The 16,357-nt window shown below is 40.3% G+C and overlaps 1 protein-coding gene across 1 annotated transcript in view; it reads right to left on the bottom strand.

Moving 5' to 3' along the window:
* CNGB3 (cyclic nucleotide gated channel subunit beta 3) overlaps nucleotides 1-16,357 on the bottom strand; it is a 230,407-nt gene that overhangs the window by 142,398 nt on the left and 71,652 nt on the right. The window contains exon 4 of the mRNA XM_075828074.1: nucleotides 3,344-3,459. Coding sequence (XP_075684189.1) covers nucleotides 3,344-3,459 — 116 coding nt within the window. The remainder of the gene's footprint in view (nucleotides 1-3,343; nucleotides 3,460-16,357) is intronic.

Genomic DNA, 16,357 nt, shown 5'->3' with positions numbered 1-16,357 from the left:
GAAGTGCAGTCTACCCTTGAAGCTTACCAATGACTCATCCACCTAAATATTTTGTTGGGGATATAAACTTGGGAAGAGATTTGGGAGTAGTGGGCAATTAATGGTCTTGTTTTGTACAGCCTATCAAAATTTGGGTCCTGTGGGGGTGGGCACTGACTATTGTCATTGTAATGCAGGAACTTTAGGATGGCTTTGAATCGCTTCCTTGTCATTACTGTGCGGTAAAGTGGGGTATTATATAAAATATCAGGGGACCAATAGTCTCTAATACTGAGACCAAAACTTAAAAATATGCCCCAAAACTTCTGCAATTCAACTGTGCTTCTGGGGGTCCAATTTTGGCTTCTCCCATAAAAAGAGTTAGGGTTCTGGGAGATAAATTGTTCCGCATAAATGTTGGTCTGCTGGACCATTAACTCTAAAAGGGCGTCTGAAAAAAAAAAGTTAAAATAATAAATGCTGCTGAAACCTGTAGTGTCAATTTGAATGCCTGAGGGGGCTGTAAATTCAGGCACCTGGGGGGTATAATTGTCCGCAGCTTCCCATGTCAGCTCAGGCAGAGCAGGACCTACGGCTCTTCTGCGCCGACTGGGGGGTGCAGACTCAGAGTCACTGGATGCAAATGAAGATGAAAGCACGAACTGTGCTTCACCTCCATATTTCATATGCTTCCTCGGCTGTGAAGACTCTTTTGGCCATAATAAATAATTGCTACTAACTAACGAAGACATTTTTTTGTAACTTTTTTATCAAAAAATAAACTGTGCTACTCTCAACTGTGGAATGAGAACAGACCAGCGACCCTGCTGTATTCAATGAGTAAGGGTACCCTACCTACAAGGGGAAAAAGTAAATGAGACGTGGCATTGCTACCTAACAGGGAACTCGGGCAGTGGGCAATCTAGGGACACAGCAGGGTGATGGCGACCAGGTACTGCGACAGGTGATAGCTGGCCACAGATCACACGGCAGAAGGACACTCTGGGGGACTGAAATGATATAATTATATATTTTTCTTAACCAGTGGGCACCAAAGGAGGTGATCACTGGTCAGTGGGCACAAAAGGGGCAGAAAAGGGGCAGATCGCTGGGCTTTTGGAGGTTTTTTAACATTGTTGAACTGTATTCTGACTGGCATCCGACTCGGACAAGCTCTCTGACAGAAATGAGCTTGTCAGAGCCGGAGATGCCGGCAAAACAATCCTCCTGCACTGTGATTGGCCTGTCAGTACTGACTGGCCAATCACAGCGCTTGCAGGCACGGGACCACTCTGATTGGTCCTGTGCTGCGAGTCCTGCTTGTAAACTGTCTATGACAGTTGCGATCAGGACGCTGTCACCGTGTCTGTTGACATGGTGACAGTTTAAAGCTTGGGCGTAACTGTAGGCCCGAGTGCGGGAAATCACTTTGATTCCGGTCGTACAGTCACGCCCAATCGCGGGAAGGGGTTAAAGAAGACCTGTAACTCTCCTGACATGTCTGTTTTAGTAAATACTGGCACACCCTTTGATAGAACGCTGTGATGTGCTGTTACTCTGTTATTCCTGCTGGAAATGTGGAAATGTATAAATAAATTGACAACTGGGCACTACCTTTACCTTTATTAATAGGGTGCGCCTCTACAAAGTCTAACAGTGTTAGCACTGATTGGACTGTATGGCAACACCCAGTTGTCAATTTATTCATAAATTTACAGAGGATTAACAGAGGAATACACAACCGAGAGTTATAAGAAAAGATGCTCCAGTATTGTTATTTTGTGGGGAATACATCAGGAGAGCTACAGATATTCTGAAATGAAATTGCCCCTACCACTTTCCTCTAAGCCCCATCAGCAGTATACAGTTGGAGTGTACAGAACTATTGAGGCCAATAGAAACTATATAAGTTGCTATGCCGTAAGCTCTCCCTAGTGGTGGCTGGCGGTAGCCAGAATTATTTCATTCAACTCTAATGCATTACAGGAGAAAGGAAGCTGTAACCGTTACAAAAATATATTCTGAAATTAATAGAATGGTTTTCCCATGACAGATTTAACTCCTTAGTGACATCCGACGCACAGTTACCCCAAGATGGCGAAGTCTCAGTAGCTAAGCTCGCACTCTACACGGCGGGTGTCGACTGTTTCAAACAGCTGACACTTGCCTGCAATGGACAGGATCGGAGATAACTCAGATCCCGGCCGTTTAACCCCTTAGATGCCACAGCCAATTGCGACTGTGGCATCTGAGAGGCTCCCTCTGTCACACCGCAAAAAAAAGTTGTGGGGTGCTGATTAGTTGCCCTGGCAGCTGGAGGCCTATTGAAGGCCTCTAGGTCTGCATCAGTGCCCTACTATCAAGCTTAAAAGGAGAGCACAGATAATTGCAATACAATACATAAGTATTGCAGTGTATTGCACGAGCGATCTAACAAAAGCATGTAAAGTCCCCTAGGGGGACTAAAAAAAAAGTTAAAAAAAATGTTTCATAACTTTTTAAAAATATGAAACAAAATTAAAATACTAAAAGCAAAAAAAAAAAAAAAAAACCTTTGTCCATTTTTCACAAAACAATTAAGCAAGCACTAACAAAGTGAACATAATTGATATTACCGCATCAAGTCTAAACTAGCAAAATATCGCATTATTTAACCCGCCAGGTGAACGCCGTAAGAAAATAATTATTTTTTGTAATAAATAATTTTTTCTTTGTAAAAGTAGTACATCATTGAAAAAAATATATATATTTGGTATCTCCGTAATCATATTGACCCGCAGAATTAAGTTAACATGTCGTTTTAACCGCATAGTGAATGCCTTAAAACACAAAACCCAAAGAACAAGGGAGAACTCTGTTTTTTTCCCATTCCACCCCACAAAGAATTTTTTTTCAGTTTTCTCAGTACATTATATGGTAAATGAAATGGTACCATAAAAATCTACAACTCGTCCCACAAAAACAAGCCAACATACAGCTATAGAATAAAAAAGTTACGGCTCTTCGAATACGACAAAAGAAAAACAAAAATTAAAAAACGAGCATTGGCTGTGTCTCCAAGGGTTTAAAAGTATGAATGGTATAAATCCGACAGATGCGACCACCACTGATCCTAGAAACTGGGTTACTTTTTTTAAATTAAAGTCAATGGTAATTATGGAAACAGCTAAGTGAGCCTTATTCTGGCAAACACCAAGAGCTAATCCACATCAGATGTCCCTGGGTTCCAGGTGAAATACCAGCTTATAATAATGTATACGATTTTATAGCATATTCAATCAACATGATGTATTGTAATGGAGATACTGTAAATTAACACTGACTGACAATGAGATATATCATTATAAAGTATCTTACCTACTACCCAAAGTGCCTCCAACTTTAAGCTTTCTTTGTGCGTGCAGTATCCCCTTCATGCAGTTAATCACCAATGGGACCCTGAAAAGAACACCTAGATTTCTTTTAGTGGCCACCGTCCTGCTAAAAAATAGAAAAGTGAAAGAAAATGAGGATTAGATTGTGGAAAATCCGCAGCATAATACAGTAGCAACAGAGTGGATGAGATTTGAACAAGTATCATCCACACGCTGCGTAGATAATAAACAGAAAAAACGCTCAGAAATTGACCTGCGGTGTATTTTTTTAATCCGCAGCACGTCAATTGTATTTTCGGAAATCTATGCTTTTTTGTTGTGGGTTTTCCCCATTGAATTCAATGGGGAGTTAAAACCCGCAACAAATAGCAGATGTTGTGACTTTTGCAGCGGAAAAGCTGCAATTTCTGATACCTCTGGGCTTCTTCGTCCAGGTCGGCTTTCTGGGATGAACGTTTCATCCCATGTGACCGCTGAAGCCAATCACAGGCTGCAGCGGTCACATGGCATAAAACGTCATTGCAGGAGGCCGGGCTGCAGGACGGCAGAGGGATGCGCACCATGGCTACGGGTAAGGATGCAAATTTGTTTTTTTTACGTGCAGTTTTCCACAGTGGACATTCCGGCTGAAAAACTGCACCACAATTTGGTGCTGTTTTTCGGACAGAATTTCCTGCGGCCACCAGGTCGGATACGCTGTGTGCTTTTATGCCGCATATCTGCCCTGTGTGAACATACTCTTAAAAAACTCACATTTATAGCCTCCAATTAATTTTAATGGGAATACACGCTGTTAGTACACGCGCCAGTTTTTTCAACTGCAGTCAATGGGTGGCATTAAATTGTTGTCCAAAAACGTTTGCCTGACATTTTGAGCATTTTTGTATGCATAAACGCTATCTGCACCCTCTGGAGATGTAAGGCATCACATGTTGCATTTTAGAACCGCTGGGGAGAAAAAAGGCATCTAAAAAACGCATGCGTTACCTATGTGCTTTAAAAAGTGTTTCAGCTGTAAGTCATAAACCTATGACTAGTAAATTTATAACCATACAGAAAGGACTGTATATTGGAAAAAAAATTCTAACTTTTAAGTATTCAAAAAACAACGTTAATTTGCTGAAACCGGACAACTCCTTTAAGCTTACTGGGCCTTAAAAAAAAACAAAAACAAAAAAACAAGAATGTAACCGTATGCTTTGTGCGCCACTGAAATATCAGTCTTGTTCAGTAAAAACGATCTGTTCAATAATCATTTAAGGGACATAAAGGGCGCTATGAAAACTGACGATCCTGAAAAGTTAAGCAAACTTAAACCGATACCTCGTCATTTTCGTGACCATCATCAAGGTAATTGGAGACTTCTCACCTTCAGGGGAATTGATAAGATCTCCCTAGGAAATAGAGGGGGTAATATTCAGAGAATCCTTGCCCAACGTGAATGCAAATGGATAGTGAAACTACAAACCGTTTTTCCTAAGGGGCTTAATGAAATGATTAGTTTCGCTCCATTCTTATAAATTTCTAATAGGTGCCAACCTCTGTTATGTTTTATCATTTTGTGTGTAGGGAGGATTTATTATTTAACTTTTTGCTTGCTTGTCTTTTCAGAGTGGACTGTATCGGTTATATTGGAGGCGCATGAGGTGCATGGCTATATTGAGGTGTATGGGTGCATCGAAGGCACATTATGGAAGTCATCTTATATGTTTTGATACTAATGTGGTTTCGTTGTTTACTTTATTAGGTTACATTTGCAATATAATGTTTGGTTCTTTAACCTTTCTTCTTTTTGATTCTGTGGTTATGCGACGATCGCATTAGGTATCAGTAGCGACATTTCTGTTCATGGTCTGATATAGGCATTCTTGGAGTGGTTTTTTTATCCTGGAATTTCATGGATGCATTACCACATTGATGGATGTTTTGCTCTAACACGTTTTTGATTATCATATGCTTTTTTCTATTCATATGTCTTTTTCACTTTTTCTTTATTATTTGAATTATCTTTCTTGATGTTTCACTTTTGTGCTCTAATTGCACTCTTATTATCATATATTATATATTTTCTTTCACACTCACATATATATATTTCTTTGTGACCTATATGGTCCATTCATACACATACATCTATTTTTATTTTATTTTTGGTCATATGTGTATGCATATGGCCAGATATTCACATTAGTGTTCATGCACGTTTACAATTTGTAATATATAGGATTATTTTGTCTTTATATACATGTACTGTAAATGTGCATTTTTTCATACATCTACTTGTTTGTCATGTATGCATTTAAACCACTTATGTCACAATTTATATTTTTATTTCTACACTTTTTTCTTTCATTCATATATTTTTATCCATCTAACTAATCAGGTATGATGTTTGGTCATATATGTATATATATATATGGTGATATTTCACACTAATATCTTTAACTGGTGTGCACAGTGGGCTCCTAGGCATGCATTGGGTCCCCCTCTGTACACTTTGTTCATCTATATTATTGCATGATATACTGTTGCCTGTATTTGATCTATCGGAACCAATGTGTGATTTATGTTATTTCCGTACATTTCAAGATGTCTAAATATACTCTCATCTAGAATGCCTTTGCTATTTTGTAATGTAGTAAACATGTATAAATATATTCTAACTGTGAATAGCGCTCATGTATTCATACCGCTCTCCATCTCTTGGATATGGGCAATTGCGGTTGCCTTGCCCTATTCCAAGATGGATGCGGTGGTCTGTGGTTGTTGTGCGCATGCGCGGGGCGGGGGGCCGTTCATCATGTAGTTCACGGCGCAACATGGACTTGGGCTCTGTGCAGTTGCGCACTGCTCACTTCCGGACGCCGTGCACTGCGTGATTGAGGTGCTGCCTCTCCTCGTGCAGGCGCCAGCTGAACATCCTATGGACAAGTAAGTGTGGTACACCGTTCAGCTGTGTACCCCTTATTTAAATCCTCTGATCACACTCTTTCAGCACCCCCTGACGAAGCCAGGTGCGAAACGCGCGTTGGGGTGTTCTGACAGTGTTGTGGCAGTGGAATGGCGCATGGTGGGTCTTTTGGTATGCGTATCTTGAGGTCTCAATGAGCTTCCTCTCCATGACTGTGACTTTACAATTTTTGTGACTATTTTATAGGCCCTTGTTATGGTGATTATTATCAGTATACATACTTTATAGTCGTTTGATATTGTTATACTACCATTGTTTGCCCTGCCTTATATTCAACACTGTCTTCTGTGTACTGTTGTACATTGTTTTTATGGGTGGTTATATATATTTTTTTAAATCGTCTTGATCAACTGTGTTGTCTGTCCTTAATAAAGTCATTTTGTATTTTTTCTAAGATACGTTTGATCTTGTTTTATTATAGCATATGGGGATATCTTTTTTGGTGTTTACTATGCATGGGGTCCCATATATGCAACTTTATTCATTGATATATGACCTTGAATTTATAGGTATTCTTTTTTTGGCTTAATTATTGTCTTTTTGGTGAATACAGGTCCTGGTATGGATTATCGTGGTCGTGACCAAAATTGGGTCACCCAGTTGTCAGATGTTTTTAAAAGTGATATACATTCAGTGGTTGGCACCTATGCACCGTTGAATAGAGATATTCAGTTACGTTTAAAATTCTTATTGGAAAAGCGGACTAGAACATGGTGGAACAAGGCTTCTCTGGAGCATTACCTTAGTAAGGATATCATCCCTAGGGGATTGAGAGTTAAAATTACACCTTCATTTCCAGTTGATGACGACCTATTCAGACAGAGGTGGGAAGATGCATGTAAAGTCTGCTCCAGAACGATGTTAGAGTTATTGATAGGATGTGATAAACAGACCCTTGAAGTACTTGAGAGTGAAATTGAACCACTACAGCAAGATCTGAAGGCAAAGATGACGGCAGATGAGATGGTCACCTTTGAAAAGGAATTAGATAGTGAATTTCTTAAATGGGAAAAAGAGATCCAACAATTTAAAATGAAGAAATTTCAGCGTGATCTCTCCGATTACCAAAATGATCGTGTCTTTAGGTGGAACTGGCAACAATCTATGAGGTCAAGATCAAGATCTAGATCACGATCGGGTTATACATCCTCATCCTCTAATGAAGGACCATCAACTGGTCGTTTTTTAGGCAAACGCCCAAGATGGGAGCAAGACACAGGACATCTAATGGGCAAAAACAAAAGAAACAAGCCTTTAGATGGAGGGATGAACCTCAGGAACAGACAGGCAAAGATCAACTAAAGGTAATTAATTTGTCCAATGAGATATTAACGCAGGCACAGTTGGAAGTGTTGGGAATGGGTTTGACCTTCTCTCCAGTATCTAACTTTGATTTCTTTGAGGCTGTCAAGGATGTACACCTTTTTGCTAGGAAACTGCTTTTCAAAAAGCACTTTTCTAGATATGATGTGCAACTTTTCACAGGAAAGGATGAACAACAGGCCCTCAGGGCTCTTGATGAGCTTTTAAAAGAACAAGAACTAACTGTTGAACCTAAATTCCCGGTGGGAGTCAGGGGGCGCTCTACCACATTTCCTCCTTTGTCCATGTGTCCCGCAGTCGACACCTTTGTGAGACTGGTTACCAATGAATTGAGTAAATTGTCTTCACATCGTACACATGATAATTTGAATAGGGCACAACGGGAGGCCCTTGAACAACTTAAAAGAATGAAATCAGTGGTTATTAAGCCAGCTGACAAAGGTGGAAATGTGGTATTGTGGCCTGTTGACAAATACGAGAGAGAAGCCTTTAGACAGCTCAATGATGTGTCATGTTATCAAAGATTGGATGGATGTCCTCTAGGTAGTTTTAAAACCCAATTAGATCAAATTCTATTGAAGGCTTTTGAATCCAATATTATACCTAAAACCACACTTGATGGTCTCATTGTTGATAAACCCATTTTAGCAACCCTGTATCTGCTCCCTAAGGTCCACAAAAATCTAGTGGACCCTCCAGGAAGACCGATAGTTTCGGGCAATGGAGGTTTATGTGAAACTGTGTGTCGCTTCATTGACCATTATCTTAAACCCCTTGTTTGTGAATTACCATCGTACATTCGTGATTCCACTGATGTCTTGAATAGGTTAGAGGGGGTTTACATGGGTCATGATGACTTCTTTGTGACATGCGACGTGGAGTCACTTTATACCTCTATTGAACATAAACATGGTATTGAAGCCGCTAGGTTTTATCTAAATGGGACCAACTTGGAATCCGATCTTATCGATCTTTTGATTGTACTATTGGATTTTGTTTTACATCACAATCTGTTCCTTTTCAAGGATCGATATTTTCTGCAAAAGAGGGGAGTGGCAATGGGGGCCACTTGTGCGCCCTCATATGCCAACCTCTTTCTTGGCCGGTGGGAGCAGAATCTTCAGTTGCCTGATGCGGATGATGGAGGCGTCCTGATATGGATGCGCTTCATCGACGACATACTATTTCTCTGGCATGGTGAAAAAGAGAAGCTTGACAAGTTTCTTGAGGATCTGAATGTCAACCAGCTCAACATCCGTTTGACTTCTAAAATAAGTCGCACTGATGTTGAGTTTCTTGACATTAGACTCACTAGTGACATAGATGGATCAATTGTCACTGATATTTTCAGGAAAAGTACATCAGTCAATTCTTTCCTTTATGCCAAATCATCTCATCCTCCACAGACACTGAGAGCAGTTCCAACGGGACAATTTTTAAGAGCACGTCGGATATGTTCCACAGAATCAGCCTTTGAGAATCAGGCCGCTGACCTCTCAAACAGGTTTCGTGCTAGAGGTTACAAATCTATGGATATTGAGCAAGGATACATGAGAGCCAAAAATACGCAACGAAGTGACCTACTTATACCTAAATTTAAGAAAAAGAACAGTAATGAAGAGGTAAGGTTCATCACTGGATATCATGCCCAATGGAGAGAAATGAAATCGATTTTTGAGAGGTTCTGGCCAATTCTCCATACTGATATGGATCTGAGTGTAGTGCTATCAGATTATCCCCTTATGACTTCACGTAGATCACGTAATCTAAGGGATATATTAGTTAAGAGTCATTATGTAGCTCCTACCTCAGGCTTTATATTCAATTCCAAAGGACCAAAGTGGGGTTCATACCCATGTGGTGACTGTGGGGCATGTTCCCTTATGACTAGATCTCTAGATTTCAGTGACTCTTCTGGGTCAAGACAATATAAAATCTGTCACAACATCACTTGTCGTTCAACTGCTGTGGTTTATTATGCCATTTGTCCATGTCGACTGATATATGTGGGTCTCACTTCTAGAGAACTCCGTGTGAGGATCCTTGAACATGTAAGGGACATAAAGGGCGCTATGAAAACTGACGATCCTGAAAAGTTAAGCAAACTTAAACCGATACCTCGTCATTTTCGTGACCATCATCAAGGTAATTGGAGACTTCTCACCTTCAGGGGAATTGATAAGATCTCCCTAGGAAATAGAGGGGGTAATATTCAGAGAATCCTTGCCCAACGTGAATGCAAATGGATAGTGAAACTACAAACCGTTTTTCCTAAGGGGCTTAATGAAATGATTAGTTTCGCTCCATTCTTATAAATTTCTAATAGGTGCCAACCTCTGTTATGTTTTATCATTTTGTGTGTAGGGAGGATTTATTATTTAACTTTTTGCTTGCTTGTCTTTTCAGAGTGGACTGTATCGGTTATATTGGAGGCGCATGAGGTGCATGGCTATATTGAGGTGTATGGGTGCATCGAAGGCACATTATGGAAGTCATCTTATATGTTTTGATACTAATGTGGTTTCGTTGTTTACTTTATTAGGTTACATTTGCAATATAATGTTTGGTTCTTTAACCTTTCTTCTTTTTGATTCTGTGGTTATGCGACGATCGCATTAGGTATCAGTAGCGACATTTCTGTTCATGGTCTGATATAGGCATTCTTGGAGTGGTTTTTTTATCCTGGAATTTCATGGATGCATTACCACATTGATGGATGTTTTGCTCTAACACGTTTTTGATTATCATATGCTTTTTTCTATTCATATGTCTTTTTCACTTTTTCTTTATTATTTGAATTATCTTTCTTGATGTTTCACTTTTGTGCTCTAATTGCACTCTTATTATCATATATTATATATTTTCTTTCACACTCACATATATATATTTCTTTGTGACCTATATGGTCCATTCATACACATACATCTATTTTTATTTTATTTTTGGTCATATGTGTATGCATATGGCCAGATATTCACATTAGTGTTCATGCACGTTTACAATTTGTAATATATAGGATTATTTTGTCTTTATATACATGTACTGTAAATGTGCATTTTTTCATACATCTACTTGTTTGTCATGTATGCATTTAAACCACTTATGTCACAATTTATATTTTTATTTCTACACTTTTTTCTTTCATTCATATATTTTTATCCATCTAACTAATCAGGTATGATGTTTGGTCATATATGTATATATATATATGGTGATATTTCACACTAATATCTTTAACTGGTGTGCACAGTGGGCTCCTAGGCATGCATTGGGTCCCCCTCTGTACACTTTGTTCATCTATATTATTGCATGATATACTGTTGCCTGTATTTGATCTATCGGAACCAATGTGTGATTTATGTTATTTCCGTACATTTCAAGATGTCTAAATATACTCTCATCTAGAATGCCTTTGCTATTTTGTAATGTAGTAAACATGTATAAATATATTCTAACTGTGAATAGCGCTCATGTATTCATACCGCTCTCCATCTCTTGGATATGGGCAATTGCGGTTGCCTTGCCCTATTCCAAGATGGATGCGGTGGTCTGTGGTTGTTGTGCGCATGCGCGGGGCGGGGGGCCGTTCATCATGTAGTTCACGGCGCAACATGGACTTGGGCTCTGTGCAGTTGCGCACTGCTCACTTCCGGACGCCGTGCACTGCGTGATTGAGGTGCTGCCTCTCCTCGTGCAGGCGCCAGCTGAACATCCTATGGACAAGTAAGTGTGGTACACCGTTCAGCTGTGTACCCCTTATTTAAATCCTCTGATCACACTCTTTCAGCACCCCCTGACGAAGCCAGGTGCGAAACGTGCGTTGGGGTGTTCTGACAGTGTTGTGGCAGTGGAATGGCGCATGGTGGGTCTTTTGGTATGCGTATCTTGAGGTCTCAATGAGCTTCCTCTCCATGACTGTGACTTTACAATTTTTGTGACTATTTTATAGGCCCTTGTTATGGTGATTATTATCAGTATACATACTTTATAGTCGTTTGATATTGTTATACTACCATTGTTTGCCCTGCCTTATATTCAACACTGTCTTCTGTGTACTGTTGTACATTGTTTTTATGGGTGGTTATATATATTTTTTTAAATCGTCTTGATCAACTGTGTTGTCTGTCCTTAATAAAGTCATTTTGTATTTTTTCTAAGATACGTTTGATCTTGTTTTATTATAGCATATGGGGATATCTTTTTTGGTGTTCAATAATCATTTAGTCTGTGATTTTTTTTATTTTTTTTTAAGGGGAACCACTATTGTAAAACACATATTACAAACTTTTAGTGGGGTCCATAAAGTCTGTCTGGGTACCAGCATTATTGACGGCAAGATTTGCACTACAGGCTGCGGAACTTTTTTCTGTCAAACACCAGAACCCTGACAAAGCGGGAAAAAACATCTATAAATTTGAGCATTTGGTAAATCCCCTTCAATTAATAAGTTCAACCGTGATGCCTATAACTAGCAATACTAGAAAATAATTGTTATGCTTTGTTTATGCCAGCTGTAGAGTATTTATGGTGCATTCACCAGGAAATGCCCCCTGACATACAGTGAAGGAAATAAGTATTTCATCCCTTGCTGATTTTGTAAGTTTGCCCACTGTCAAAGTCATGAACAGTCTAGAATTTTTAGGCTAGGTTAATTTTACCAGTGAGAGATAGATTATATAAAAAAAAAAGAAATATCATAGAGTCAATATTATATATATTTATTTGCATTGTGCACAGAGAAATAAGTATTTGATCCCCTACCAACCCTCCAGACCAGTTACACGCTCCAAATCAACTTGGTGCCTGCATTAAAGGCAGCTGTCTTAAATCGTCACCTGTATAAAAGACTCCTGTCCACAGACTCAATTAATCAGTCTGACTCTAACCTCTACAACATGGGCAAGACCAAAGAGCTTTCTAAGGATGTGAGGGACAAGATCATAGACCTGCTCAAGGCTGGAATGGGCTACAAAACCATAAGTAAGACGCTGAGTAAGAAGGAGACAACTGTTGGTGCAATAGTAAGAAAATGGAAGACATACAAAATGACTGTCAATCGACATCGATCTGGGGTTCCATGCAAAATCTCACCTCGTGGGGTATCCTTGATCCTGAGGAAGATGAGAGCTCAGCCGAAAACTACACGGGGGAACTTGTTAATGATCTCAAGGCAGCTGGGACCACAGTCACCAAGAAAACCATTCGTAACACATTACGCTGTAATGGATTAAAATCCTGCAGTGCCTGCAAGGTCCCCCTGCTCAAGAAGGCACATGTACAGGCCCGTCTGAAGTTTGCAAATGAACATCTGGATGATTCTGAGAGTGATTGGGAGAAGGTGCTGTGGTCAGATGAGACTAAAATTGAGCTCTTTGCCATTAACTCAACTCGCCATGTTTGGAGTAAGAGAAATGCTGCCTATGACCCAAAGAACACCGTCCCCACTGTCAAGCATGGAGGTGGAAACATTATGTTTTGGGGGTGTTTCTCTGCTAAGGGCACAGGACTACTTCACCGCATCAATGGGAGAATGGATGGAGCCATGTACCGTCAAATCCTGAGTGACAACCTCCTTCCCTCCACCAGGACATTAAAAATGGCTTGTGGCTGGGTCTTCCAGCACGACAATGACCCAAAACATACAGCCAAGGCAACAAAGGAGTGGCTCAAAAAGAAGCACATTAAGGTCATGGAGTGGCCTAGCCAGTCTCCAGACCTTAATCCCATCTAAAACTTATGGAGGGAGCTGAAGATCCGAGTTGCCAAGCGACAGCCTCGAAATCTTAATGATTTACAGATGATCTGCAAAGAGGAGTGGGCCAAAATTCCATCTAACATGTGTGCAAACCTCATCATCAACTACAAAAAACGTCTGACTGCTGTGCTTGCCAACAAGGGTTTCGCCACCAAGTATTAAGTCTTGTTTGCCAAAGGGATCAAATACTTATTTCTCTGTGCACAATGCAAATAAATATATATAATTTTGACTATGTGATTTTATGTTTTTTTTTTAATATAATCTATCTCTCACTGGTAAAATTAACCTAGCCTAAAAACTCTAGACTGTTCATGTCTTTGACAGTGGGCAAACTTACAAAATCAGCAAGGGATCAAATACTTATTTCCTTCACTGTATATGTCAAATGTATCCATATACATCTATATGCATGTTCTTTTTGGCATATGTTTGGGCAGTATGCATCGGCATGCCTTTTTAATTTTTTTTTACTGTATTGAAAATTGTAGTAAACTATCCTTTTAAATAACTTATTGCAAATGGAGTCAGTGGGGGATATATGCAACTGTATGGTTTAAAGCTACATATGTCAGCACTCAGCATATATGTTGGGAGATATTACTGCCATATACACTGGACATACATCACTAACACGGTGTGACCAAAGCTTCTAGATAATGCAATGCAAATATTGCTTCCTTGACCATTAATATGGAAATTGCATGTTGCAGAAACTGAAGCGGCGTATAATTGACAATAATAAAATGTATTAACTGGTAAATGAAAACAAGTACATGACAATTTCCTTTTTTTTTTTTTTTTTGTAACAAAAATTAACAGTGGTTGGGAGTAATATTTTTATAGTAAAATTACCAAATTTCAAAATACTATTTTCATTAGTACGGATAAAAGATACTAGAAAAGCTCCCGCCAGCCCCAATTAATTTTCTTAGGATCTGTTCACACTTTTGTTAACTCTTATCCATCAGATTTCCTTAGCTTTTTGGCAGTGGGAATGGACAGTCCTGATGGATCATAACAGATGTATTATGTCCGTCATGGATATGACTGATGACAGTGTGAACAAAACCTTACATAGAGCACTAAACCTATGCTTGAGAGTCCCTTTATGGATAATTCCACCAAAAATAAAAATAAAAAAGTCACCCAGAAATCCTACTCCCTCTTCATGAGATATGGAGGGATGCGTGAAGAGTAAAAAAATATGACCTGTCCAATTGATTTACATAGGTCTGTGTGATGGCCGTCACACGGACCTTATAACACGTTCACGTGAATTAGGCCTAAGGCCCCATGCACACGACCGTAAAAACGCCCGTAATTACGGCCCGTAATTACAGGGCCCATAGATTTCTATTGGCCACGGGTACCTTCCCATTTGCTTATGCTAAGGTGCATGGGACGTTGAAAAATAAAAAACATGTCCTATTTCAGGCCGTAATTATGGCACGGGCAAGCCCATAGAAGTCTATGTTCTCCAGTAATTACGGGTGGCTACGTGTGTGCACCCGTAATTACGGGAGCGTTGCTATGCATGGTACTCACTGTCCAGCTGTAGTCACTGTCCAGGGTGCTGAAACCATTAGTGCTGGATAGAGAGAAGGGGCTGCACTGATCGGCAGTAACTCTTTCAGCACCCTGGACAGTGACTACCGCTGGACAGTGAGTACCATGCGCGGCGCTCACAATATGGATTTCTAATGTTTCCTTCAAAAACCCGCAACAACAAAAAAGTTCATACTTACCCAGAACTCCCTGCTTCTTCCTCCAGTCCGGCCTCCTGGGATAACGTTTCATCCCATGTGACCGCTGCAGCCAATCACAGGCTGCAGCGGTCACATGGAATGCCGCGTCATCCAGGGAGATCGGACTGGATGTCAAAAGAGGGACGAGTCACCAAGACAATGGCCGGGGTAGATATGAACTTCTTTTTCTTTCTATCGCTGCGTTCCGCTGCGGAAACTCTGCCCGAAAGGGCTGCGCCTTCTTTCTATCCAGCACTGATAGAGAGAAGAGGCTGCCGATCAGAGCTGGATAGAGAGAAGAGGCTGTCGATCAGTGCTGGTTAGAGAGAAGGGGCAGGCCCTTCTCTCTATCCAGCACTGATCAGCAGCATCTGCTCTCTATCAGTGCTGGATAGAGAGAAGGGGCTGCCGATTAGTGCAGTGCAATATCTCTCTCTACATCTAAAGAGAAGCAGAGAAAACAGGTCCGTAAATACGGGTGGAATACGGATGACTACGGTTGTACGGGCACGGGTCCGTAAATACGGGTGACAAAGGACCCGTAGTTACGCCAGTATTTACGGGAGGGAAAAAATACGGTCGTGTGCATGGGGCCTTACACTAGGAATCGACTTTGTCCCTTTTACAGAAAAACTGACAAGGCTTATTGTGCTTGTCTCTCTATATCTAAAGTAGTCATAGGAACTAAAAAATCAGCTATCCATTGTGAGGATCCACAGCAGAAAAACACTCATGAGATAGACAGGAGTATTAAGGGCCCATAGATAGGAATCCAAGCAGCAGGCAATACTTTATAGCGGTATGAAGAAGTATTTCACGCAAACGCAGTCGACACAATAGAAATAAATATACGCAATTCCGGATCCGTAATTGTGCATAAAAATACTGATCCATTCATTTCTATGGGCCACGGACACCTTCCTGTATATTTACAGGTATGTGTCCGGGCCGTAGAAATGACACGCAAAAAATAGGACATGTCCTATTTTTTGCATTTACGGACTGTGCTTTTATACTTTATAATGTGGGCACAGCCTGCAAATGCGGGTGACAGTCCACGTCCCGTCCGTGCCATAATCACGTACCGTACACATGGCTACGGCCGTGTTCAGGGGGCCTAAGAGAAGAACAGAGGCAGATATACATAGGTATATAAGTGGAAAAACTAGGTGAGCGGAGGGAATGTCATTCCATTTACATGACCGTATTA

The sequence above is a fragment of the Rhinoderma darwinii genome, chromosome 5, assembly GCF_050947455.1.
Source record: "Rhinoderma darwinii isolate aRhiDar2 chromosome 5, aRhiDar2.hap1, whole genome shotgun sequence".
Lineage (NCBI taxonomy): Eukaryota > Metazoa > Chordata > Amphibia > Anura > Rhinodermatidae > Rhinoderma > Rhinoderma darwinii.
This window is presented reverse-complemented; position numbering and strand designations above follow the sequence as displayed.